Consider the following 25386-nt stretch of genomic DNA (forward strand, 5'->3'; position numbering starts at 1 on the left):
TCACGCCGGAGCCGGTCACTGTGCCCCGGCCCCTGCCACCCCACCTGGGCTCCTGGGGCTGGGGCTGCCGTGACACCGTGCTGCGGTGGTCGGATGTCAGTATTTCAGCTGTGCTCTTGTATTTCAGCACGGGGCAGGGCCACCGTGTCATCCCTAGGGGCAGGGAAGGGAAGGATTTAAATTGGGAGCTTGCCTCAGCTGCTCATCCTGGCTGAGAGGCGGCGGGAGGAGGAGGACCAGAGCCTGCTGAGGAGCCAGCCGCTCTGGATACGTGTCCAGCAGGTAGGACAGAGCCCGTCTGGAGGGGGCACCGGGGCCACCACACAGTCCCCCTTCGGCATGGCACCCTCCGTGCAGATACCAGGGGCCTGCAAGGGATGTGGGGACCTTGCCTCTACCCCAAAACCTAGTGTTCAGAGGGCAGCTGCTGAGGTCCAGGGGACTGGTGAGCAGGAGGTCTCCAGGCAGGACTCAGTCTTCTCCAAGAAGGGACAAAGTGACAGAGTGGCACCAGGGCTGGATGGAGCTGCTGCTCCATACGATGCGCTTTGTGTCCTTAACACTCCAGCTGAGCAGATCAGGACACTGGGATACGGGAAGGAAGCAACCAGAGCTATGGGACCTGCCTGAGCGGGCAGGCACCCGAGACAGCAGGCTGCCGATTTGTGTGGTGGGTCTCGGCTGGGACCCCAGCAGCAGGAGGCTGTGAGGCGAGCGCCAGGCTGGGGGGGCTGACATGGTTTCACTCCCCGGGGCGCAGGCAGGGCTTGGGACCACGGCACTGCCGGGCCACCCCTGCTCACTCTGGCTGGAAAACGGCTTCCACTGGGGCTTCTTGGGCTGGGCTGCAGCGACAGCTTGAAAGGACAGCCAGCTCCTGCCCCGGGAGCTGCGTGTACAGCCAAGCCCCGGCATCAGGAGGTCTGATTAGAGACCAGCTAATGATAGCTTGCAGTTGGGCAACGTCTTTCCAATATAGGGTGTTTACGCGACATCCATGTCCTACATAGGTGTCGCCTGCTCCAGGGCGTGACCACAGCACTCCGCTTTGTCCGGGACCCAGCACCACCCGAGCAGGCAGCACAACCAGCCCATCACCTCCTGGGAGGTTTCAGCTGCATCAGTGGAGTCAGGCAGGGGAGGGCAGCGAAGCTGCTTTCTAGGGCTGGAGCCACAAGGTGGGACCAGAGCTGCTGGCTGCAGAGAAGAGCCTGAAGCCATGGGCAGGGTCCCCAAAGAGGCAGGGGTTGGTCTGTGACTGCTGGGATAAACCTCTCCCCCATCGTGATCCATCTACACCAGCATCAATCCAATATTTAAATGGATGAAAAGCCATGACTCAGAGACTTTTAGACCAGTTAGGTAAACAGTTGGAGAATTAAGCTGTGACCCTGATAATGAGTTAAACATATCATTAACGTCAGTCACTGTAGTTTATGGGAGATGGGTGTTCCCAAGGAAATGTTTTGGGTTTCATTTTTGCTGTTTTTACAAGTCTGTGGCCTCATCACCACACAATGTTGTAGATGCTGAAAGTTTATAGGGCTTCCAGAACAGACCAGGTGACAGCATGCGAGACATCCCTCAAGGATTACTACACAGACCCAAAATGCATCCAGCTCATGAAATCCACTGAGCTGAAAATAGTCAGAGGTTGACATAGAAATCAGGGAAATATTACACACCTTGCCCCATTCTTCATCCTTCCCCTGTTGTCCACTTATGGCTCAAGATGGAAACAAGACTCTGGACTACACAGACCCTTGGCCTGACTCTGCATGGCTGTTCTGATATCTGCTCGAGAGCACAACTGCCTTCCTCTGAAACACTTCAGGCAGTGCAACTGGCGTCTTGGTTTAAGGTGCTGCATTTTCATGGCTGAGGGGGAGAGGGTACCCACTGGATTGACTGTGGCTGGTCACACTAATTGCAAGGTATATGCCTGAATGGGAGAGACCACTGCAAGCAGCCACTTACAGCAGGCTCCCTGAGGTACCTGCTCTTAGTCCCTCACTACTGTCTAATCTTTATTTTTATATATATATATGTAATTTTATCTACCATTTTACCTACATAACAATTAGCTAATAACAGAGACTGACCATTCATAACTGCCCGCAGCACAGAAGCTAGAAGCTCCCAGTGAAAATACTTTCCCTGCAAAGTGTGATTAAATCACAGGCCTTGTTGCCGCAGGATGTTATAGAGGCTGATGCCAGACCTGGACTCGCAGACATGACCACACAGGTCTGTGGAGGACAGCCTGCAGTGGCTACAGACTGTGGTCCAGAGCAAGCCTGGCGCAGGACGTCCAGAGGGCTGTGTGCCAGAGGGCTCAGCCAGAGCATCTCTCTCCACCATCCTGTTCCTAGAGCAGCTTCCCTAAATATCTGGAGAGAGCACTTTGACCCTGCTGCAGAGAGAGCACTCAGTCAGACAAACCCTCCCATTGACTCTGCCCTTGTCCCCAGTTGCTGGAATTGGTTAGAATGGTCCCCAGGATGGTGTCTGGCACCAGCCGACTAGCCCTCCCACGGACAATGCCCATGCACAGTTCAGAAGTCAGCATGGGTCAGGAGCGGTGCCAGCACACCTGCAGCTATAGACCCCACTTTTGGAGGACAGGAGAGTGTAACAGGATGGGGGCTTGGGGCTCTGGCAACCCAGTGGCCTTAGAATAATCAGAGATCCAGGCACATCTCAACCGCAGCAGAAGCACAGCCTGAGAGAAGGTCTCTGCCAGCTCACACCCACTGCTGCATGTGGATCTTACCAGCCACTCATCTGTTGCTAAGACCATTCCCACGTCCTGTGTCATGCCAGGGTGGTGTGGGATCACACAGCAAGAAGAAAGATCTCCACGGACAGCCATGAGCCAGGCTGTGCCTGCCACCCTGCTCGGTGCTAGCAGTGTCCCACCACGCTCACAGCCTGCCCGTGACCAGCACGAAGCCAGGCAGCATGGTCTAAGCGGACAAGAGCAGAAGATGAAGAAGACTTGCAGCACTAGCCAGCACCTCTCTGCAGCTGGATAGTCGCTGGTGGCACTCATATCAGGAAGTCACTGCTGTTTCTTGGCACTATCTGAGCTTGTCAAATGACCCCCAGGTAAATCTGCCAGACCCAGGGCAGCACAGGAGCCAGTACTGAGGGAACAGGGAGATGAGCAGTGGCCATGATTCCTGCTGGCACCTTGTGGCATCAGCCCAAAAGCAAGCAGTGGTTGTGTCAGCCAGGAACAGAAGAGGAAGGTCATGGAGGCCACAGGTTTGAGGCAGCTTCAGGCTCTGGGAGAGCAGGCAGCTCCCTGGGGCCCAGAGTGGGGCCAAGTTATCCATGCTGATGATATAATGCTTCTTTGCAGAGTGCATATCTCTCACTCTGTGACATGGTCCTCAAACCTCTCCACCTGTCAGTACCTGAGGCACTGGTCAGCTCTGCTTCCCTTGCCTGCTCCCCTTCACGGCACTATCTGTTTTCCTGCCCTGAGCACAGGAACTCTTTGGCATAGGCATCGAGCCTTCTGGTCATGAGAGTGCTGCATCTCTGCGCCAAGCCTACCAGCTGCACAGAGATGTGTAGAGCCCACCACTGCAGCTGGGAGGTGCACAGCATGCCCAGCTGGCAAACACACTGCTTGGGCTGTCACTGCTGCTTCCAGAGAGCTCTCATCCGCTGTTCGAGAGGCAGCTGGGCAAGGGGTACTCTTGGCCCCAAGACTGCTGCTGAGAGAGGAGGATGGCAGCAAAGCCCCAGGCCCCACTCTCTGCTTCTCTCTGGGCTCCTGCTACCACATCCAGGGAGATGGCTTTCTTCACACACCCCATGCAAACTGCATGAGAACATATGTCTTACCAAGATGTTTCTTTCTCTCTCCTCAGACAAACACAGTGCCCCACAGTAGCAGGACTGTTGCCCAGAGACAATGCAGAAGATGAGTGGACCCCCTCAGAACAACAAGTCAAGCAACCTGATTGCAGGTGGACACAAAGAGATGGTTGGGGGTGGAAGTAACTTCATAGCTGGAGTCTTCATCCAGGCTATGAATAAGAAGATAAGTATCTATGATGCCATGATGAGGGGGCTCCTGACACCGGGTACAGCCCTGGTGCTGCTGGAGGCACAGGCTGCTTCAGGGTTCCTCACCGACCCCGTGAGGAGCGAGAAACTATCGGTGAAAGAGGCACTGACTGCAGGACTCATAGGCAGAGATTTTTATGAGAAGCTGCTGTCGGCAGAGGGAGCCGTGACAGGGTACACAGAGCCGTACACAGGACACAAGATCTCCCTCTTCCAGGCCATGAAGAAAGAGTTCATCGTGAGGGAGCACGCTATCCGCCTGCTGGAGGCCCAGATCGCCACCGGTGGCATCATCGACCCCGTGCACAGCCACCGCCTCCCCGTGGAGGTGGCCTACCAGCGCGGCTACTTTGACCAGGAGATGTGCCAGTTTCTTTCTAACCCCAAGAATCAAACGAGAAGTTGCTTCGACCCCAACACGCATGAAAACCTCACTTATACACAGCTCCTCCGCCGCTGCGTACCTGACCCGGACACGGGGCTGCTTATGCTCCATGTGATGGACAAGGGCTCCGTGCTCTACCAGCTGAACAAGGATGCCCGGAAAGCCCTGCAGGCCGCCCGCACCACCGTCAACGTGGGGCTCTTCCAGGGCCAGAGCGTCACCGTCTGGGAGCTCCTCTTCTCCCGCTACATCCCTGATCACCAGAGAGAGGAGCTGCTGAAGAAATACAAGGCAGGGACGGTCACCATCCCGGAGATGATCACCATCCTCACCACCATCATCACCAAGGCAGAAATGGAAAACGGGGATCTGAGCTCATCCACAGTTATACCCAACAACGAGGTGGAAGCATCACAACCAGTTCAGGATATACACTCCCAGGAGCAACAGTTGAGAAAGTCCTTAAAGTCTGCAACCATCTATGTCACTGCTGGTGAGTTCCAGGGGCAAAACATTTCCTTGTTGGATCTGCTTTTTTCCAAATACATCCCTCAAGGGAAGCGGCAGGAGCTGCTGGAGCTCTACAGAGCAGGGATACTGACCACAGAGCAGGTGGCTACTGTGGTCACCACCATCATAAACAGAACAGAAGCTGCAAATGCCGTGCTCATGGCAAATGCCAGAAGTCCACACAAGGCGGTGACAAGGGCAGAGGAAAATGGAGATGATTTTTCAACCCAAGATGCACAACTAGATAACATCTTGAAGTCTACCACCATTGATGTGCCAGCTGGTGAGTTGCAGGGCAGGCAGGTCTCTGTGTGGGACCTGCTCTTCTCTGACTACATCCCTGAGGAGAAAAGACAGGAGCTTCTGGAGCTGTACCGTGAAAGGGTATTAACTCTGGAGCAGATGATAACTGTTGTCACCACTGTCATCAAGAAAAAAGAATCTACAAGCAGGAAATTCCTAATTGCAGTCAAGACTGCTGACAAGGACACTGTGTCAGAAGCAGGAGAGAAGGATGACGACTCCCCCAAAGAAGAACCATGGGAAACAGCCTTGAAAACCACGGCCGTCAACATGGAGGTTGGGGAGTTTCAGGGCCACAAGGTCTCTGTGTGGGACCTGCTCCACTCCAAGTATATCCCAGAGGAGAACAGAAAGGAGCTCCTGGAGCTGTACCAGGCAGGAGAGCTAACCCTTGAGCAGGTGAAAACCGTTGTCAGCACTATCGTAACCAAGGCAGAAGCAGCAAGGGCAGAGCAATTGGCAAATGCGAGCAGTCCGAGAGCAGAGTCGACAGTTGCAGAAGCTGAGCACACCTGCCTGCAGGAGGACAGGACCTGGGAAGAGACCCTGAAGTCCACCACAGTCGAGGTGTCAGTGGACGAGTTCCAGGGGAGGCAGGTCTCTGTGTGGGACCTGCTCTTCTCTGACTACATCCCTGAGGAGAAAAGGCAGGAGCTCCTGGAGCTGTACTGTGCAGGGACACTGGCCCTGGAGCAGTTAATAATTGTTGTCACCACTCTCATTAAGAAAAAAGAATCTACAGGCAGGAAATTCCTAATTGCAGTCAAGACTGCTGACAAGGACACTGTGTCAGAAGCAGGAGAGGATGACGAATCCCCCAAAGAAGAGCCATGGGAAACAGCCTTGAAAACCACGGCCGTCGACATGGAGGTTGGGGAGTTTCGGGGCCGCAAGGTCTCTGTGTGGGACCTGCTCCACTCCAAGTATATCCCAGAGGAGAACAGAAAGGAGCTCCTGGAGCTGTACCAGGCAGGAGAGCTAACCCTTGAGCAGGTGAAAACCGTTGTCAGCACTATCGTAACCAAGGCAGAAGCAGCAAGGGCAGAGCAATTGGCAAATGCGAGCAGTCCAAGAGCAGAGTCGACAGTTGCAGAAGCTGAGCACACCTGCCTGCAGGAGGACAGGACCTGGGAAGAGACCCTGAAGTCCACCACAGTCGAGCTGTCGATGGATGAGTTCCAGGGGAGGCAGGTCTCTGTGTGGGACCTGCTCTTCTCTGACTACATCCCTGAGGAGAAAAGGCAGGAGCTCCTGGAGCTGTATCGTGCGGGGACACTCACCATTGAGGAACTGGTCAGCACCACCAGCAGCATTGTGACAGACAGCAAAGAAAGGCATCTTGCAAGCCTTCCCCAGCAGACAGTGGATCTCCTCCAGTCCGAGGGCTCCTACATTACTTTTGGCCAGTTCCAGGAGCAGAGGGTGTCAGTGTGGGAGCTCCTCTCCACCAAGCAAGTCTCCGAGTACAAACGAGAAGCACATCTCGACACTTACGGCACAGGAGGGCTGACCGTGAACAAGATCACCATCACCACCACTGTCATCACAGGCCCACAGCGTAAGAAGAGACACCACCAGGACCACTAGCACCACCCACCCCAGAAGAGGAACGAGCTCTGCCTCCTGGGGCAGGCATGGCCTGGGCACTTGTGAGAGTTCACTCTCCACATAACTCAGTTATGGGCAGGAAAGAGCAGTGACAAACCTGTGTGCGGAACAGTGCGGGTGCGTGGTTAAACTCCTTGCTGTCTCAACTACTATTTTGCTGAGATTTCTTTTGCCCAGCGGAGCTTTCCCGGAGGGGTTCTGGGGGAGGGTCCAGGAAGGTTTGTGGCTGCGGCTTTCTGCCGTGCACACACAGGCAGTGACAAAGAACAGGGAAATGTGGAGCCAGCACCCAAGCCAGATGGGTTGGAGACTGCCACGAATGGGAGCAGGCAGAAACCCCAGTGCAGGAGCTGCGGGCAGCACCACTGGCAGCCCCAGAAGAGGCACAGAGGGACAGACAACCTCTGCTCAGGATAGCTGGGACCCTGGCCCTGCTGAACAGCAAGCAGTGGGGACAGCACATGTGGCTGTGGTCGCCCATGGGACATTTAGCCCTGACCTGCCCTTTGGCTCTGCTGCTGCAGGCTGGGGTCATGGGGGTCTGCTGGGCTGCCAGAGGTCGCTGCATGTGAGCATTGCGGGGAGAGGGGTGCTGGTGCCAGGGCTCTGACACCTGCAACGGTGAGAGGCTGCTGGGTGCGCGCGCAGGAGCGGCGGTGCTTCCGTGGGGCGAGACGACGCTGCACAGAGGGCGGGAGTGCTCCCATGTATGACAGGGAAACCTCCGGTTCCTGTGCGCATGGAAGTCACTGCCTGTCACGGAGGGAGAAGCACCCACAGGAGCACCCCCACGCCGCTCAGTGCAGTGGGGGGGCCAAGCATGGCTCCCCGCCCCATACCCCTGCGTGCACGCGCAGAGGTGTGCGCCACGAAGCTGTGCATGCGTGCGCTGCAGAGCCGTCTGCTGCGGAGCCACGTTCTGCGCCCGTGCACGTGTGCCACACAGGTGCGTACTGCAGAGCCGTGCACGCTTGTGCCACAGAGCGTGTGCCCCAGGCTGCGCGCGCCGGTACGGCAGAGCCATGTGCTGCAGTCAGGCACACACGTGTGTGCAGAGCCACGAGTAGGGCTGGCCATGCCATGCCGTGGGGAGCCCTGTGCTGTGTGGGGGTGCCAGGGGGAGTGGACAGACACAGGGCACAGCCCGCAGTGTGCGTGTCTGTGTCCCTGTTACCAGGCTCCGTATATGTGTGTGTGTGTAACACAAGGCTCTCTCTGGCTGTGACACAGCTGCTGTCCTCTGCCGGCACGGTGGGGCCCTCAGGCCGGGGACTCGTGGCCACCCCTTGCCCCTCTCCTGGGCAAAGCTGCCCTCCACCTCTGCACCCCATCCCGCCCGGCTTGGCCATGTCGGTCCCGCTCTGGCGGGGGCCGGGCCGTCTCACAGCTCGCCCGCAGCCCTTGGTCAGGGAAGCGGCTCTGCCCAGCCGCACCTTGCACAGCCCATGTGGGCCGGACCCACACACCTGCACCCCTCGCTAGCTGGCCCCAGTCTGGGTCCCACAGCAGGGACCCCCAGCACGGCCCCCCCTGCAGCTCAGATCCCCCTAGTCCAGGCCCCTGCAGTGGATCCCCCCAGCCCAGGCACCCCCAGACAGCCCCTCACCCAGTCCAGCCGCCCCAGCCTGGACCCCCCAGCATGGGTTCCCCCCCACCCCGAGGCACCCCAGAGCCCATCAGAGTCCCACAGACAGACTCCCCTGCAGCATGGGGCCTTCGGGGCCGCCACAGTCCAAGCTCCAGCCCTGACCAGGGCAGCTGGCCTTGGCCTGCCATCCTGTGGGGTCTCATCAAGCCACCCAGCAGGTCCCCATAGTCCGCCTCCTGAGGCACCCCCCAACCAGAGGCTCGGTGCTGGGCATGGCATGGCCTCCCTGCTGTGCACCCCAGTGCCAGGGCCTGTCGGGTCTCCCCGAATCCCCTGCCATCCACACAGGGCCATGGTGCTGGGACCAAGGGACTCCACGGGTCTGTGGTACACGCAGGGATGTGTGCCCCAGCCCTGCCAGCCCTGACCGGAGATGGGGAGCAGCACCCCGCCATGCGGCAGGGCCCTGCTCTGCTCTGGATCTCACACACCGCACCGTGCCCGCCACCTCCCTCATCAGCTCTCCACTCACAAGGGGACAGGGAAGATGCAAGCCAGTCCTTTAGCCAGGGACAGACTTCCCAGGGATGAGCCCCACCGCCAGGTCACACCGCCCCAGGGAATGGTGGCACGTTTTTTGGGGGGGCCTGCTCAGATCCTGAGAGCTGCAAGGGCTGCGACCTCCCCCAGAGCTGCGGGCAGGTTCAGCCATCCTGCTGGGGACGCTGCCTGTGGCGTGGGTGGCACGTGGCCAAAGCCGCAGTGAGTATCACCCACAGGGAGAGGCTAAGCAGGGAGCCCTGGATGTGCCCACCACAGCTGTGGGTGCCTGTGGGGAGGGTTCCCCATGCACAGTGCTCTGGAGCCATGCGAGAGCACCGGGAGAGCCAGGCACAAGGGCTGTCCCCAGGGCTGGCTGAACGCTTTCATCGCAGCCACCCTCACGTTACACACGTGGACAGCCATAGCAGCTGTCCACACAGAGCCCACCGCCCTGGGGCATGGCCTGCAGCAGAAGCACCCATCCTTGCTGGGGAGGCGTAGGAAGGTGCTGACAGAGGTTCCCATAAGACCTGACGCTTCAGTCCCAGGGGCAGCAGAGCCAGTCCATCAGCGGAAGCTTACTAACAAAAGGACTAACACAGGGCTAATTTGGGCATGCAGCAGCTCAGGGACTTCCCAGGCTTATTGACGCCGCTGCACAGAGGGAATGGAGTTGCTGGAAATTACTAGGAAGGGAGCAGAGAGCAGAATACCATCCCCTGAGGTGTTCGTTGTCCCATCTCGTTGTCCCATCTTGTGAGGACTCAGAGAAGCGTAAGAATGATGAAACATAGGGAAGGAAAGAGGAAGGACTGAGTAGACTCCGCAGATGGAGAGATGACCAAGGCAGACGACATAGTAGTTAGCAGTAGGGAGATTTGTTCACTGCCTTTTCCAACTCAAGGATTGAGGGTTATTGCAGAATCCAGCATGAGGCCAGTTCAGGTCGAAGGAAGTAATTCTGCGTACTCTGGGTAGCTGAGCTGAGGAACTCCCTCCTGTGGGACGTTCTGGGTGCTAAAAGTTTCTACGGATTCAAAAAGTGTTTGGAGTAAGCCATGGAGCAAAATCCATCGAGGGCTACTAAATAACGAGAGATCATCGTTTCAGTAGCTCCCAGAGACACAAAGCCCTGGGGCCTGTGAGGACATACCAGAGAAGTGCTGGCATACGCTTGCCTTGTTCTCACGCTGCTGCCTACACACTTGCTGTTGGCTGGTGCCAGGTTACAGAGTTGGACGGGCCATGCAGATGCAGCCCCCCCTCTGTGTTCTTGCTTCTTGCAGGCAATTGGCACCAGCTTGTGCCACTGGCTCTGAGGTGGACCGAGGGGCCTGGATTGTGTAGGCAAGCAGAGGACAGTGGGCAGCAGGACTCAAGCAGACAGGGTGGTGAGGCTTCTGAAAGGAGCCTGTACCAGCTCCAGCCTGCCCGGGGATCCGAGGCTGGGAGGGTTCCAGATGGCTCCCCGGGACTCAGATTGCACTCCCACAGGAAGTGCTGAATTTCCAAAAAAGAAGCTGAAAGAAAACAGGACATTGTGTAAGGGAAAAGCTGCATACATTTGCATAGTTATAAGCTGGTTGCATAACTGAATGCATCTGAATAGTATCTGAATACTCTTTGGAGGCATGGGGGCAATAGGGGAAAAGAAAGGGCCAGGCAGTCTGAGTGTCTGCTGCCCAGTCCCTGCGGGAACATCGCACCACAGTGGATGTGCTGGGTAACTTCTCAGTTTCATGGGAGACGACTGGGGTTGAGAGCAAAAGCCCCAGGACCTGACCTGCTGGAAAAGGAACGGGAAACCAGCAAACCCATCGCTGTGCCCACAGGCCAGGCGAAGTCACAGTCATGAGTGGTGAAGCAGGTAGGGTGCCCACAGCACAGCAGCTTTCCCTGCTGACTGATGGTGTTCCCCACTCATGGGGGCCGTAGACCTCCGTGGCAGTGCCCTCAAGCGTAGAGGACAGAGCCAGCCAGGCCCATTACCCCAGCTGGAGCACATCAACCCAGCTGAACAAAGCAAACGTGGCTGGCAGGCCTCTCCTGGGTCAGCATGCCTGCTCCCTGCTGGGCAGCAGCTTCCCATAGAAATCTTTCTGCAAAGTGGGCAGGCTCCCGATACCTCTGCTCTGGGAGCTCGTTCCAGTCTGCCTCCTCCAGCAGCTAGAAACGCCCTCCTAGTTTTCAGCCAGCTCAGACCAATTTCCTCTTATGCAAACCCCATCCATAAGTTTAAGCAGATCTCCTCCTGCTCCAGTGTTTTTCACTGATAAAGCTACCCAGGGCAATCTTATCTCCCCTCAACGGCTGTTTTGACAAGCTATCAAGCTGGGCTGCTCTCATCTCTTCTCTGCATTCCCTCAGTCATCTCGGTTGCTCTTCTCTGCACCTTTTCTACAATGAATTCATGTTTTTTAGCATGGCTGGTGCATGGTCTGTAAATAATGCTCTGTACAACAACACTGGCACTATCTGCCTCTTCTGGAAATACATCCCAATAGAGTTAAGAATGCACCATGTCTTCGTGGCTGCATTATGTGGCAGCCTACATTCATCCTGAGGTTGCTGAATGCATGCAGGCCTTTTCCTCTTTAATCACTTCCAAATCGGGGGTGTAATTTATGGCATAAATGTTTGTTCAGTGACTCCAGGGCATGACTTTGCATTCTGTACCATTCAATTTCCTCCCATGACTGTTAGTTCAGCCTTCAATGTCACCCGTTGCCCCTGAATGCTGTTCCGGCCCTCTGCTCTACCATTTCACTACCTCACCTGTTAGCTAAGCTGACTGACCCTGTTATTTTATGACCAAGTCATTGATAAAAATATTAATTTGGCTCTTAGAGCCCATTTTCTCACTTATAATTCCCCTCTCAGCACAATTCAGTCTCCTAGGGGCAGATAGGACGTGGGATGTGTCTACATCTACGCAGCAGCAAGGCTGCTGCAGGAGACAGAAGTTACTTTTTTGGCTTCACTACTGTTGTGATCTGCCATTGTGTGCAGTTGTCTTGGTTTTGCCTTAGCAGCACAAAGAGGGGGTTTTAGCAAGAGAGCTCTAGGGTGTCTCCACCAAGTTTTTTTCCCAAACCCCAAAGGTGACAGCTAACATCATCTTTACGCTCAGCTGAAAGTCTGTTAGGTTCTCCTAACAAAAGTTTTTACCTCAAAGATAAAAAGGAACAAAAGATATTGTTATGATGAAAGCTTTGCTTAATTTCCCACTTAACTGGTTCTACTTCTTTTTCTTAATAAAAGGTCAAAAAAGTGTTAAAGGCTGTTGGAATGGGGAACTCCCCCGCTCTAATATGATAGCCCAAGCTACACTTTGCTCCTTGCTGCTGTAAGAGCAAAGATAGGGTTATTTACCTCAAAGCCCTCCAGGCGGGGGCCACCCAGGCCACCCTTCCTCCTCACCCTGCACAGGCTGCAGGGCTGCATGTAGGCAGGGTGGGGAGAGGTTCAAACCGGCTGCAGGGCCCCAACAGCTGAAGCTGTTGCTGCATTGCACTGTCCCCCTACACACCTCACTGCTGCGCAGCCACAGAAGCTGCCTATCCCTGCTCCCCTGCATCCGCCAGCATCCTCCCAGCATCCGAGAGCAGGGGCAGGAGAATTGCCTGGAGCTGGGCAGCTCTGCCCAGGGACAAGGGGCTCCTTCAGGAGGTTCGGGGGAGGCCATGTGTCCTGCGGAGCAGCAGGGCTGCAGAGGGAGGCAAAGCGGGAAGGCACCTAAAGGAACTGGCTGAGATTAACAAAAGGAAACCGTGGCCTGAAGAGCAGGAAATACCCTGGCAGCCAAACACAGGAGGCCAGGACGTGGAAACACAGGGGTTGGGGGCCACCTCAGCCGCACACAGCACAGGGTGTGCTGCCGCACTGAACACGCCGTCCTCCGCCGAGAGCACTACCTGTAGCCAGGCTTCCCTCTTGGCGAAAGAGGCCAGGAGTCAGGAAACTCTAATCCGAGTCCCCTGCCAGGGCTGCGGAGCAGCACTGAGCCCTTCCAGCTGCCTGCAGGAGCCTGCCAAGAAAGGGAGAGCAGGCAATGAGGTCTGACATAAACCAGGCGCCCTTTGTGCATGACCAGCTACAAGCAACGAACAAAATAAAATCAGCCTTCTCTGGTGGGAGTACCAGTCAGAGCAGCAGCCTCACTCGCTCTGACAGCTGGCTCTTGCAGGGCAATTACTGATAGTGCTCCCAGGACTTTGACCCCCACCTCCCTCTGTCATCCCTGCCCTTGACCCTGCTCCCCTTCACCTCTGGCTGCCACAGCTCCAGGCTCCCTCCCTCCACCCCTCCGGTCAGACAGGGATGCCTTCCTCCCTCCCGGCACTGCCCCTCTCCCTCTGACCACCGGGTCCAGCTCCTCCATCACCCAGAGCCTGTCCTGCAGCCCATGGCCGTGCTCTCACACCTGCAGATGGTCACACAGCCACTGCCCCCAATCCACCGCAAGCAGCCTCTCCCTCTGCTTAGCCCCACACATCGGCCTGGCTGCTGTCCCCCGGGTCACCCTGCTCCCTCGCAGATGGACAAGCCTTCCCAAGCAGATTCAGAGCATCCCATTTTTAGCATTGAGCTGTGACCAGTTACAGCAAATGCCCTCATCCCAGCACACACCCACACACTGCGCCCTGTTCCTGTGGTCAACTTCACCTCTGTTTATGTGGTGCACTGTTACATACGCTGGCTTTCTTTCCACTTATGGAAGCACTTATGGAAGAGCTGGATACGTGTTTCCTGCACTGTGTGGGAGCTGCCAGTGGGAACACAGGCAGAGCTCAGATGAGCAGGGCTTAGACATTATAAAAGTCTGCAGCCCCTCACCAAGCTCTCTGGCCTGACCTTTGCTCTGAGATGTTTGCAGAAGTATGTGCCATCCCAGGGGTGACAGTGGAGATGCTTTCAACAGTAATAGCTGTAAGAAGTAGTTTCAGGAAACTGCTCTGCATTATTCCCAGGAGACCCCTGATCCTGCAGCATTAAACGCATGCTGGCCTGCCCCCCTGTGAATTCACACATCTGAATTACATGCTGACACCAGTAAGTTACACACTTGTGTAGGTCATGCGCTTCTGAAGGACGTATGTGGGGAGCTGCAGAACAGGGGAGGTTAGAGCCTGATGCATTAACTCAGTAAACACAAATAGATTCCTGAGAAGCTATGTGCTGGCCACATGTTTGCCCTGCAGAAACCACTAACAAATGTGCTGAAAGAACACAAAGCAGCAGGGAAGATGTTTTGTCAGCTTCACAGAGTCAGTCTGGCACCTAGACTGAACCTTAAACCGTAACAAAGTGCAAGTTGTGCAAAAACATGTGATGTCATTACATCCCAGCTCTATCCATCAAATGCGGATAAAAATAGACGGCAAGCCAAGAGGGGCCTCCTAGCAGGGAGGGGAGGAATCCCAGCCCAGACCTCTGTACCATAAACACCAGCACCCTGCAGAAGCCAGCACTCCCCTGGCTGGAGCACAGGCTTGCTGGGCAGCACAATGTGGGTGCCCTGCTGCTGCAGGGAGGGATGGTCCCAGCTGCATGGCGTCACCTGGGCTTCCCTGCAAAACCCAGATCCTGCAGAGCATTCTGGAATGGAATAAAAGCAAACTAACCCTGAAAGGGGTTCAGAAATCCCCTCAGACTCGAGCAATTTAAAGTCGGAGCACACTCAAAATGATACATAACTGGGACCCGCATTAAATAAAACAAGGAGCTCCTGGCTAGCTGCACGTCACTGCAAGACAAACCCCTCAGGACTGCCACGCTGTAAAGCGGCTTTCAGATCCTCTGCACTCTCCCACTCATACTGTGGCTAAAAGCATTGCAGTGCAGTTCAAGCCACGGTCCTTGAGGTAGCAGTGCCCAGGTCAGCTGGTGAAACTGGGTGAGACCAGAAAGGAGCCCCAGTTCCACGTCTCCGAGTGCCCTCTTGCTCAGGGACTGCTGAGCAGAACTGGTCTGTTCACCCTTCCATGGAAGTGGAAAAGGAGAACTTTACCCGAGCAGTAAATCCTTCCTGCCTCAGCTCCTGCATGCAGGAATCCTGAATGGAAACCAAAGCCTGCACCTTTAGACCCGTTAATCTCACTGCCCGAGAACCCTGACCTCCTTAGCCAAGAGCCCCAACCCAAATAGAGGCACTGCAGAGGTGTTCCTTTCCTCAGGACAACCAAAGAGGAGTTCAAGGAAAGAGGGGTTAAAGGCAGCAGCGAGCCACACCAGCCGTCCTGCCAGCAGCACTGTGCCGCAGGATGCACGCCGACCTTCCCCAGGGTCCGTGACTGCAAACTGGCGGTCGGATGAGGTGAGACAAAGCAGAGGACCAACCTGAGAGAGGCCTGGCAGACAGACAGGACAAAGACTGTGACAAAAGGTCTCTGCAGCATGCCACACACCAGGGGATATCCCCAATGGAAACGGCCTCTTAGGGGCTGGTGAAGGAAATGGCAGCCAGCTCTTGGGGCAGGAGAAGGGCAGGGTTATGCTGCAGAGCACCTGGCTCCAGGCAGGCAGAGACCTCGGCTCCAAATGCACGCACAGAGCAGAGCCCTGCCTGCTCTGGTGGAGACGAGGGCCTGTGCGTTACACTTCCACAGCATCCCACAGGCAGTGTTCGGCAGCAGAAACCCAGGGCTCGGCCACTGCTTTACCACAGCCTGCTTGCCGGAGCCCGAGCGGGACAGCAGAGCTCTGTTCTCATTGCAGAAAAGATGAATTATGGGCACGAGCCTGCAGTTTCCTGGGCACAGGCAGGCTGGGAGGTGCAGCAGCCTGTCTTGCTGAATCTCTCCAGGACAGCTGCCTCGGGGAAGGGGCCGGGCACAATGCAGGGTGTCTGCACTGCCCGGCCCATTGGTGAGTGTCGGACTTCACAGCTAAACAGCTAACAGCTTGAACCCCGGAACACAGCCAAGGGCAGACAACTGTTTCAGGTCACATTCAGTACAAAAGCGTGGAGGCCACCAGGAGGGACCAGGTTTTTCCTGCTTGGTGGTTATGTGACAGTCAGGACAACCAGCAAATGAAAGACCATACGACTTATGCCTGAAAATGAACAGGCAAGACACATATGCTCTACTATGTATTATCCAGTGAAGAAAAGGGAAGTCATAGAAGGAAGATAAAGAAGTTTACTCTGATAGGACAAGAGGAAACAGCTTCAAGTTGTGCCAGAGGAGGTTTTGGTTGGATACTAGGAAAAATTTCTTCACCGAAAAGGTTGTCAAGTACTGGAACAGGCTGCCCAGGGAAGTGGTGGAGTCACCATCCCAGGAAGTATTTAAAAGACGTGTAGACGTGGTGCTTAGGGACATGGTTTAGTGGTGGACTTGGCAATGCTGGGTTAACAGTTGGACTCAATGATCTTAAAGGTCTTTTCCAACCTCCACAATTCTGTGATTCTATGTGGATGAGGCATTGAGGATGAGGGGGTGAGGAAAGAGGTAGTGGGACACAGGGGCATTGTCCAGATGGGGATGAGGGGGCAGTGGTGATACAGAGGACGATCACTGCTGTGGGACCATCTGCTGATGCTGCATCACCTCTGCCTCCTGTCATTCCTGTAATGTGTCCAAAGAAGTCAAGGGTATCATACACTGAGAACACTGCACTCAAATCGACTGAGTTTGAACAGAGAGCTCTAGGACCTAGCCAACTCATGCTGCTGGATGCAATTTATATACCTCAAAGGACCTTAAAGATTTGTGTATGAGCTGCCTGTGCACAGAGTGTGGCCAGTCCAGGGACACAGCAACATCCAGCTAAGGACGTGTCCAGCACATGTGAAATGAAAACCGCAGAGGTCTGCAAAGAACATGTGAATCCCAAAAGTGTTTCCTCCCCCAGAAAGCATGGAGCAGCAGACAGTGTGAGAGCAACTCCCCTGGCCAGATCTAAGCCCTGCATATCCCTGCATCCTATTTTGCAAGTTGCTAATAGTGGATCCCAAGAGGAAGAGCACAGGAACCAGAGCAGGGACCAAGCAATATTTCAGCTGTTGCAGACTCACAGCTTCTGACAATCCGCAGTTTAGAGCCCTCTTGAGCCAGAGGCTACATCTGCGTCTCTGTTTAATAGCCCTCAATCAATTTTTCTCCCACAAATTTGCCTAATGGCTTTTAAAATCCTTTTCTACTTTGGCCGCTGTAAACACCCTATGGCAATGAATTCCACAATGTGTCACCCACGAACATTTTAGCCCAAGAAACAATCAGTAAAAAATTACTCCCGTTCATGTGTTTTACAGCTCTTGCCTAGCCTTTTCATCGAGCATCCCAACCACTGCTTTGCGTGAAATGGTGAATAACCATTCCTACGTACTCTCTCCAAGCCGTTCATGGTGCTCTTAGCCTACGTATCCCCAGCTCAGCTGTTCTCCAAGCTGAGAAGTTTCATGTGAAAGCTCGTCTGCACTTTTGACGCCCCTTCCTGTGTCACAAGAGTCTCTGCAGCTCTTCACAGCCAGCTTTAGAGCTGACTGTCCTGAATAGTTTGGTGTCATCAGCAAACTCTGCCAACTCATTGTTCATCCCTCTTCTGGATTGTTTATGAACGTGTTGAAAAGCAGTGCCTGGTACTGAGCCTGCCTTAGGTACCACAGAACATACTCTGGCCGTTCAACATGTGCATTCTTCCAAATCTCTGGGGCAAATATTTCAGCCTGGCAATTTGTCACCATTCATATTATTGATTTGTTATATAATCCGTTCTTTTGTCACCTCATTTTGAGGCAATTCCTCTGACTGTCCTCCTGTAAAGAAAGGCTTCCTACGGAGTAAATGCTACAGCAGAGAACGAACTTTGCTTTTTTTACTGTAGTCCTGTCTCTCCAGTGACCCCATTTAGACCCTCATCATCCTTGGGCTCTACATATCTTCTGCTCAGGTTCTTGCCTTCAGTGTTTCTGAGTACTGCTTTTTACCTTTTGGCTAGTTATTTATCAAAATCTCTTTTGGGGAACATTTGCCCTGTCTTCCTTGTTTGGACAGAGCTTTTACTTGCAGAGGATGTCTGTTAGAACTGGCAGATCACCCCCAGTACAGGCTATCCCCCCCTCAGGTGCAGCTAAACTGGCAGACAATTGGCAGAGCTGCAAGAAGGAACCAGAGTCTGCAGAAGATGGGCGGCTGTCGCGGGAGTGCCACGGGGGCCTGTGGAGACACAGGCAGATAGGAAAAGTGCCCGGGATGTATTTTATGTTTGGTTCCAGCCTTTTTGGTCCTTGTCCTTGTTCCCAGCTGAACTTTTGCCTTCCATTGTGGTAAGACCCAGTGGTTTACTTTCCTGCAAGTCCTGTCTGGTAGGCACAGGAAAAGGTCATCGTGGGAGCTTTTGGCACCTGGCTTACAGACCGACAGCAGGGTGGCATCACGGGAATGTGCGCCTGGAGGTGGCCGTGGCCCGGGACATGCTTTTGCAGTCCAGGAGGTGGTGACAGGGTCTGCCAGGGTCAGCACGGGGCTCGTACTGACAGCCAGCAGCCTTCCAGCAGGGATTTACCCAGGCGGGCTCAGGCAAGGGTATGCCACGGGGAGGTGGCGGCCGCAGTTCAGGCCCTGTCAGAGGGCCCATGGCAGTGCCACTGGGCTGTAGCTGGTGGCACCAGTTTCCCCAGTGTCACGGTCAGGGCAGCACAGTCGGCTGCCAGGCAGGAGCTGGTGGTGGCCCACACAAGGGAACGCCTCCTGTTCATTTGTACTGCGTTTCAGGGAACGGGATTTTGTGTACGATACCTGGTGTGCGCCATCAGTGCCTCCTCCTTGTCCAATAGCCACCCTCACGGTGGTCCCTCTCAGTTAACCACACTGGCTAGCAGGAGTTACGGTCTGGAGGGAGAGAGTGTCTCCCAAACCAGCGAGGAGGCACTGGTGCTTATACGGAAGCAGGGTGGAACAAATAACAAACGTGCTAAAAGAAACCGGAGATGGCCAGAAAGAGAAGAAAAACATCAAACGAGCCAGAAACTTTCCAGAGCAATGAAAACATCTGCGAGACTTCTTGCTCGGAGCTGGCAAAGCAGTTTCTGGGTGTACAGTGCCTGGGCGGGCCTGGGAGCCCAGCTAACTGCTCGCCCCTGGGGTGCAGCCCCCGGCACCCAGGACGGAGCAGCGGCTGTTGGGGGAAGATGGGGAGGTGGCAGCGTCCAGGCACCACGGGAATAGAAAGGGCAGGGCTGCTGCCAGCACCGGGCGAACACGGAGACCCCGCCGAGAGGGGACTGGAGCGAGGCTGGGGCAAGGAGAGGGCCAGCCGGCGGGCGGCCGGCCGGGATGGGACAGGCTCCGAGACGGGTGGCTCGGGCCTGGGAACCGGCGCTCCGAGGCGGGTGGGACAAACCCCGGCAGCCTCCCCCGGGCAGGGGTACGTGCGGGGAGCGACCGGGAGCAGAGGGGCGGGGCGGGGGGTCCCGGGGGTGGGCGGGGCGGGGGGTCCCGGGGGTGGGCGGGGCCCCTCCCGGTGGGGCGGGGCGGGGCGGGGCCGTGCGCGGCCGCACGTCCGGAGCGGGGCGGGCTGAGACGGGGACGGCCCGGCGCGGCGCTGTCAGCCCGCGGCTCGGCTCGGCTGGGCTCGGAGCGGCTGGGCTCGGAGCGGGGATGGCGGTACCGGAGCCGGACGCGCGGTTGGCGCAGGAGAAGGAGGAGGAGAGCGAGGAGGAGAGCGAGATCCTGGAGGAGAGCCCCTGCGGGCGCTGGCAGAAGCGCCGTGAGCAGGTGGGCGCGGGGCGCTGCGGGACGGATGCTGCTGCTGCCGCTGCCGCCGCTGCCGCCGCCGCTGCTGCCGCCGCGGCCGGGCCCTGCGGGGCTCCGGGCTGTGCGGGGCACCGAGCGCTGCCCCGCGCCCCCGGGAGCCCGCTCGGGGGCCGGCGGCGCGGCCAGACCGGGGTTCCGCCGGCCCGGGCTGGGGCTGGGGCTGGGGCTGGGATCGGGGCCGGGGCGGCCCGCATCCCCCGGGCACGGGCAGCCCGGCCGAGACCCGGTCGGCGCCCCGCAGGTGCCCAGGGTAAGGGCGATGGCCGCGGCCGGAGGGCGACGCGGAGGGTCGCTCCGGGGTGGGGAGCGAGCCGCCCGGGGGGCGGCCGGAGACGCGGGGTGCCGCGGTGCGGGGAGCCGGGCTCGCCGTGCCCCGGTGCGGGGTGCCCCGGTGCGGGGTGCCGCGGTGCGAGGAGCCGCGGTGCGGGGAGCCGGGCCGTGCCCCGAGGGAGCGGGACAGTCCCGGGCGTGCAGCCCGCAGCGGAGGGCACCGATGCCCGAGGGACCAGCCGTGCGGGGCCGCCCGCTCGCAGCCGGCCCGCGGGCCCTGTGGGAGGGAGACCGGGCGCTGCCGGAGCCCGGTCCTGGAGGGTTTTTGCTGGGCTCGGTCTTTGAGCCGTGCCTGGTGGCAGCGGTGCGGGTGGCAGGCCGGTAACCACGGGTCGCCGGCCGGGCAGCTCCTGCGGGAATGAGGACTTGCCAGGTAAATCTTGGGGCACGGCGGTGACGGGGGGCTGGCCCCTGCACCCCTGCCTCCCGGGCTGGAGAACCCGGTTCCTCCTCTCCAGACCGGGGGTTGGGACCATTTCAGCTTATCTTGCCAGGCCAGGGGCTCAGCACAGCCCTCCTGCGGCGCATCCGTCAGGGTTTTGCAGTGTTACCATCGTCACCCCCTGCCCTCTTTCTTCCAGATGTGTCCCCCATATCAGTGTAATGACCATCTCCCCTGAAAGTGGAGCCTGAGTCTCCCTGCCTCTGTCAGGGCAGCCAGGAACAGGGACCAAAGTCAGCGGGTGAATCCTGACCCCACGCAGGGGTGGGACAGCACTGAGAGACAGCCATCACAGGCAGTCAGCTCCTGGAGGGTAAAAGGGCCTATCCGAGGCCAATCCTGTTCTTTATCTTCCCACCATAACCTGTTAATGACCTGTCCATAGTCCATAGTGCTCTAGTCTGGCTACATGCTGCCCATGTTTTAGGCTGTTTTCCCTGTCTGGGCTTTGCTGAGATCTTAATAACCTGCTAATGTCAGTGCCATCAGCACCTGCCTTTCTTGTGTCCCTCTGCTTTCTGGTGCTTCTGCACCCACACATCATCCTTCAGTATCTGTTCCTACTACCTTACCACCTCTGCCACACATCTCCTCTATGATGCAGGACCTTGCATCAGGGTGTACATGCCACATGGCTGGTGCCTGAGCCTTGTCCCATGGTGTGCGTGCAGCGGTGTGCATGCCACATGGTGAGTGCCAGGACCCAACACCACATTCAGAATCCCGTGGCTCCTTCCCCTGCTCATCCTTGGTTCTCTCAAAATATCAAGGTGGCACATCCAAGGTGTCAGAGCCAGCTGTATCTTTGTCTTGTGTTGTTTCCTCTATCTTTTTTGGGACGGGTTTTCCTAGCACCCATCATGAGCTGTCCCTCTGTCTGTGCCCTGCACCTGACCAAGCTTTGGCTGCTGGTACAGGTGTTGCAGTCCACCCTCCATTGGGCAGGTGAGGTGTGGGGTAACGGTACAGGCACAGCCGACAGACGGACCCCTACCTCTCCTGTGGTCCCTCTGCCAGGGTGGCTCTGCGGGACAGCTGAAGAGGTGAGGAAAGCTGTGTGGAAACTAGTTTTTTGACTGAGGATACCCTGCTGCTCCTGTAATTAGACCTACAGACTTAAAATGACCTCCACTGTGTGTTGGAAACAAGCATCAGGGTGGAAACATTTGGTGGATGTACTGGATAAGGCCCTGTAATTTAATTGCATCTGACCTGTAGTTGCATTATGTTTTTTCACGCATTTCTTGGATGATGTGTGTTAATCTGTGACCCACCAAAACAGCCTGAAACCCCTAGCTGTCCTTGGGAAAGAAATGACTTGGAGGTCATTTCTCTTTTGAACAATCTCCATCTATTTTGACCTAATGGTGACGTTTAATGATGTGTATTTTAACATTTAATTTTGACGAGGGAGCTTTCTGGAGCAGTGTTGCAGTGGCTGGAACTGGCCCCTGGAGGTTTGTCCCCCTGTGCAGTACATGGGAGAAGTGGAAATGTGGAGCGCAGCCCTGTCAGTGACAATTCCATGCATAGGTTTTGGTAGTTGGTTGCTGTGCCATGCTATCCATCTGCAGGGAGTTTTTCTTGCCAGAGAGGTAGGGAGGGTGGATTGGCCCTTCCAGAGTGTTGCAGGACAGCAGGCAGTGGCAGGAACGCTCCTGAGTCTTGGTGGGTTGCAATACGGTCGCACATCACAGTGATGAGTTACAGCTCTGCAAGCGCATCATTGGCAACACAAGAAGCCTGGCAGCTGCTCACCAGGCCCGTGTTGCTGTGCCGAGGCAGGGCTGCATGCCCCTCGGCAAGGGACCGTTCGGGTGATGGACCCAAAGGAGAGCAGCCTGTTAAACAAGTGCAGGTTTCAGGATCCAGGATCTGTAAAGCTGCCATGACAAAATGCATGTGAACTAGAACAGGGAAGTGGTAGCACTGCCTAAATTGCAAAGTGAAGGAAGTTTTGTGTAAGAGACTAGTTTGTTGCAAATTCATAGATGTTTAGTTATGTACCAGGAAGAAAAAACAGTTTGCTGTCTGTAAGCTGTCGACGTGGTATCTTCTAACATCGATGAACAGCCATTCTGTTTAACATACATTGTGATTGCCGTAGGCACTTCAAGTATTTTTACCAATAGGGATTTTCCCTCACTATCCTGTTGATTCATTGTAATTATTTATTCTCCTTAATTTGCTTTTGCCAGAACAGTCGAGTCCTGTGCGGGATCCGCACTGCTGTGCGTGAACTAAGGTCTCGCTGTTTTGAGAATGGGTCCAGAGAGGTGGGAGAGCTGCCTGTGCCTGCCGTCTCTGCGGCGGGCAGGGAGCCCAGGCACCTGGCTTGGAGCAGTGTCTGGAGCCTGGAGAGCTGAAGTGGGCAGAGGCAAGCACTCCATATGGTGTTTTAACACTTAAACTGTGATGCTCAGTAGTATAGGCTGAGAAGCAGTTACGATAAATTGGTAATGTGTATGTATTAATTACATGTACACAAGGATTAAACCTTTGTTTTTACATGTGGCTGTTGTAGCTGTACTCCACTGGGAGAATGCAGAGCAGCAGCTCACGACCCCACTGTGCATCCCTGCACCACGCTTCAGGTACAGATGCAACAGCTAAAATGTAGCTATGATCTTAATTCTGTGCTGGGTCTGTCCATGCCCACCAAAGAAGAAAACCTTTCCCTTCACAACTTCCTTTGCCTATTTATAATGCATATATTCATGATGGATATGAAGTCACAGATTTCCACCCGCAGTTCAGGAAATAAAAGCACTTACAGTATCTCTGCAACTTATGTGGAGAAACAGTCATGTGAATCCTTCGGTGACTTCATGTTCAGTGTCAGCACAACCCGTGTTCAGAAGCCTCTTCCATTTCTCTCCCTCCTATTAGTGTGAAAGTGCAGCAAAGGAATGCTGCTGTTGTAGACTTTTCCATGTAGGAAGATGCATTTTTTTCAGCGTTGGTATGATGATGACTTCATTTACTTTTTCCACCCACCCTGTGGAGTAAGAGTAGTAAGGGAGAAGAAACTTGGTTTACTGCTTATGTTAAGAGTTTTGCAACTTTCCTTGTCTGAATACAGTTTCCTGAATGAACCCTAGCACCTTGTTACTATGATCAAACTGTTTCTACCCATGTTGCTTTGCTTTTGCAAACCCTGTATCCATTTGGAAAGCGGACCCTTATGTCCAGCTGATATTTGTTGACTCTGCTGTTCATGAGTGCTGGTACCACCGCATTAATCTGTAACACAGAGTGGGTTCGGGCCATTATTTCAACAACCTCTCCAGCATCTCTCCCATCCATCTCTGGGTATCCTCGTCTGTCAGTTCTGCCTGTTGTGCTCCCTGCAGGAATGTCCTGGACCGAGCATGCTGTGGGTTGCCTTTGGTCTTCCTCAGGGCCTTTTCCCTTTGGATGAGAGTGCGTTTGCTGTGGCAAAGCTCAGCTGTGGTTCATGGGACCAAATTTTAGAGTTGCTTTTCTGCTTGTAACTCTGCCATTGCTTCTGACACAGTGTTCCGCTTCGCAGGGCTGGCAGCTCCAGCACAGCTGCTGATGGCTAGGACAGGGCTGGTTGCATTTTCACTTGAAATAGTCCATTGCTCTCCTTTTGGTCACCTTGTTTAGTAAAAGGGTTAATAACTGAATGTGTAGTGATACCTTGAACTATGAGCTTTAAGTTCTAAAACCGGCAAGATGAAAGAAAGGAAAAAGGGAAACAATAATAGAAAGAAAGAGAAGAAATGCTGAAGCGGAATTTAAAGAAAATAAAGTGATATTAAAAAAATCTGCAAGAGGGAGAGATTTTGAAGTGTTGCTGTAGGTTCCCACAGATCAGAAAATGAGAACACAATACTGAAAAAATAATGAGGTGCAAGGGGCTTCCCTTTTTTTACATATTAATTATGTTTGCAGTTTGCAGTGAGGATAACCAGTTCTGTGATAGATTATTTGGAAAGCATCCAACTATTTAATATTTGCCACCAGAGTTATTTTTAAAAGCTGCTTTGTTGCCAGCCCTCCCAGGAGACTGGGACTTGAAGTTGAGTTTTGTTGTGCTTTTCCAGAGCAGAGGGGATCAGCTGAAGGACGTAGCTCTTTCTTTTTGTGCCATCTATTTTTTTCTACCCCTTACTGGTTTTACGGCTTTTGTTTGCTGTTGTTTAACTTTCCAGGACGAGTTTACTTGTGAACCTACTGACCTCAGCTGATCAGACAGGTGAATATCATAAGGCTTTGCTCTGTGCTCCAAATAGGAGGGGGCACCCCAGGTGGTTTTGACTGAAGATATTTGTGAAAGCAAGATGAAATTGTTTGAACTAAGGTGGCATAACTCACAGATAGATAAACTTTGCTGGAAGCAGACAGTGAAGTCCTATTCTCAGCACGTATTCTGTGGGTCTGGCAACAAACAAGACTTTGCATGCTAGATTTAGTGTCCTCCTCATTACCCTTCTCGTTTGTGTGGGTGATGTGCGGGGACTGTTTTGCCTTTTGCTTCAGATCTGCTTTCCCTGAGCTACTTTCTCCGTTTCAAGGATCCTTTAATCCTTCATGATCTTACCCGGTCATAACAATCCTCTGCCTTGTTCTCACTGCTGGGAGGGAGGTGACGTCAGCCGAGTGGTAAAGGTTAGTGCAGAAACTTGTCCTTTTTCATGCAGTAACATGCTCTTTTATTTCCATTCATAGTCTCCGCAAGAATGCCTTTCTGTTTGCAGCTTGTTGCTCCTGGGCTGCTTGGTGTGCTTCTAAGGCACCACCTGTCTGCTCTAGCTTCTCCACCACGTCCTGAACAGATGCAGCCCAGCAGTTCCCAGGATGTTCCTCCTGT

General features: G+C 55.0%; 2 protein-coding genes and 1 long non-coding RNA gene across 5 annotated transcripts in view; 2 read left to right on the top strand and 1 right to left on the bottom strand.

Annotated features, from left to right (window-relative positions):
- Nucleotides 1–204: 204 nt before the first annotated feature.
- LOC142029377 (epiplakin-like) lies at nucleotides 205–6990 on the top strand. Its single transcript, XM_075024170.1, has 2 exons — nucleotides 205–282; nucleotides 3882–6990. Exon 2 carries the CDS (start codon nucleotides 3926–3928, stop codon nucleotides 6863–6865), a length of 2940 nt encoding a protein of 979 aa, XP_074880271.1. The 5' UTR covers nucleotides 205–282; nucleotides 3882–3925; the 3' UTR covers nucleotides 6866–6990.
- A 2527-nt stretch (nucleotides 6991–9517) lies between these two features.
- Nucleotides 9518–13551, bottom strand: LOC142029594 (uncharacterized). Its single transcript, XR_012649958.1, has 4 exons — nucleotides 13441–13551; nucleotides 12932–13044; nucleotides 10171–10537; nucleotides 9518–10044 (listed from the first exon to the last, which is right to left on the bottom strand). It is a non-coding gene; the product is annotated as an uncharacterized LOC142029594 (long non-coding RNA).
- A 6004-nt stretch (nucleotides 13552–19555) lies between these two features.
- NRBP2 (nuclear receptor binding protein 2) overlaps nucleotides 19556–25386 on the top strand; it is a 29224-nt gene continuing 23393 nt past the window's right edge. For 2 of the 3 annotated variants that reach the window (XM_075024187.1, XM_075024188.1), the window contains exon 1: nucleotides 19556–19738. In XM_075024187.1, the coding sequence (XP_074880288.1) occupies nucleotides 19622–19738 (117 nt within the window). In that variant the 5' untranslated portion in view covers nucleotides 19556–19621. Of the gene's footprint in view, nucleotides 19739–20679; nucleotides 20863–25386 lie in introns of those variants that run through there. The other variant, XM_075024189.1, reaches the window with a different exon arrangement.

Source organism: Buteo buteo, chromosome 3 (genome assembly GCF_964188355.1).
Source record: "Buteo buteo chromosome 3, bButBut1.hap1.1, whole genome shotgun sequence".
NCBI classification, from domain to species: Eukaryota; Metazoa; Chordata; class Aves; order Accipitriformes; family Accipitridae; genus Buteo; species Buteo buteo.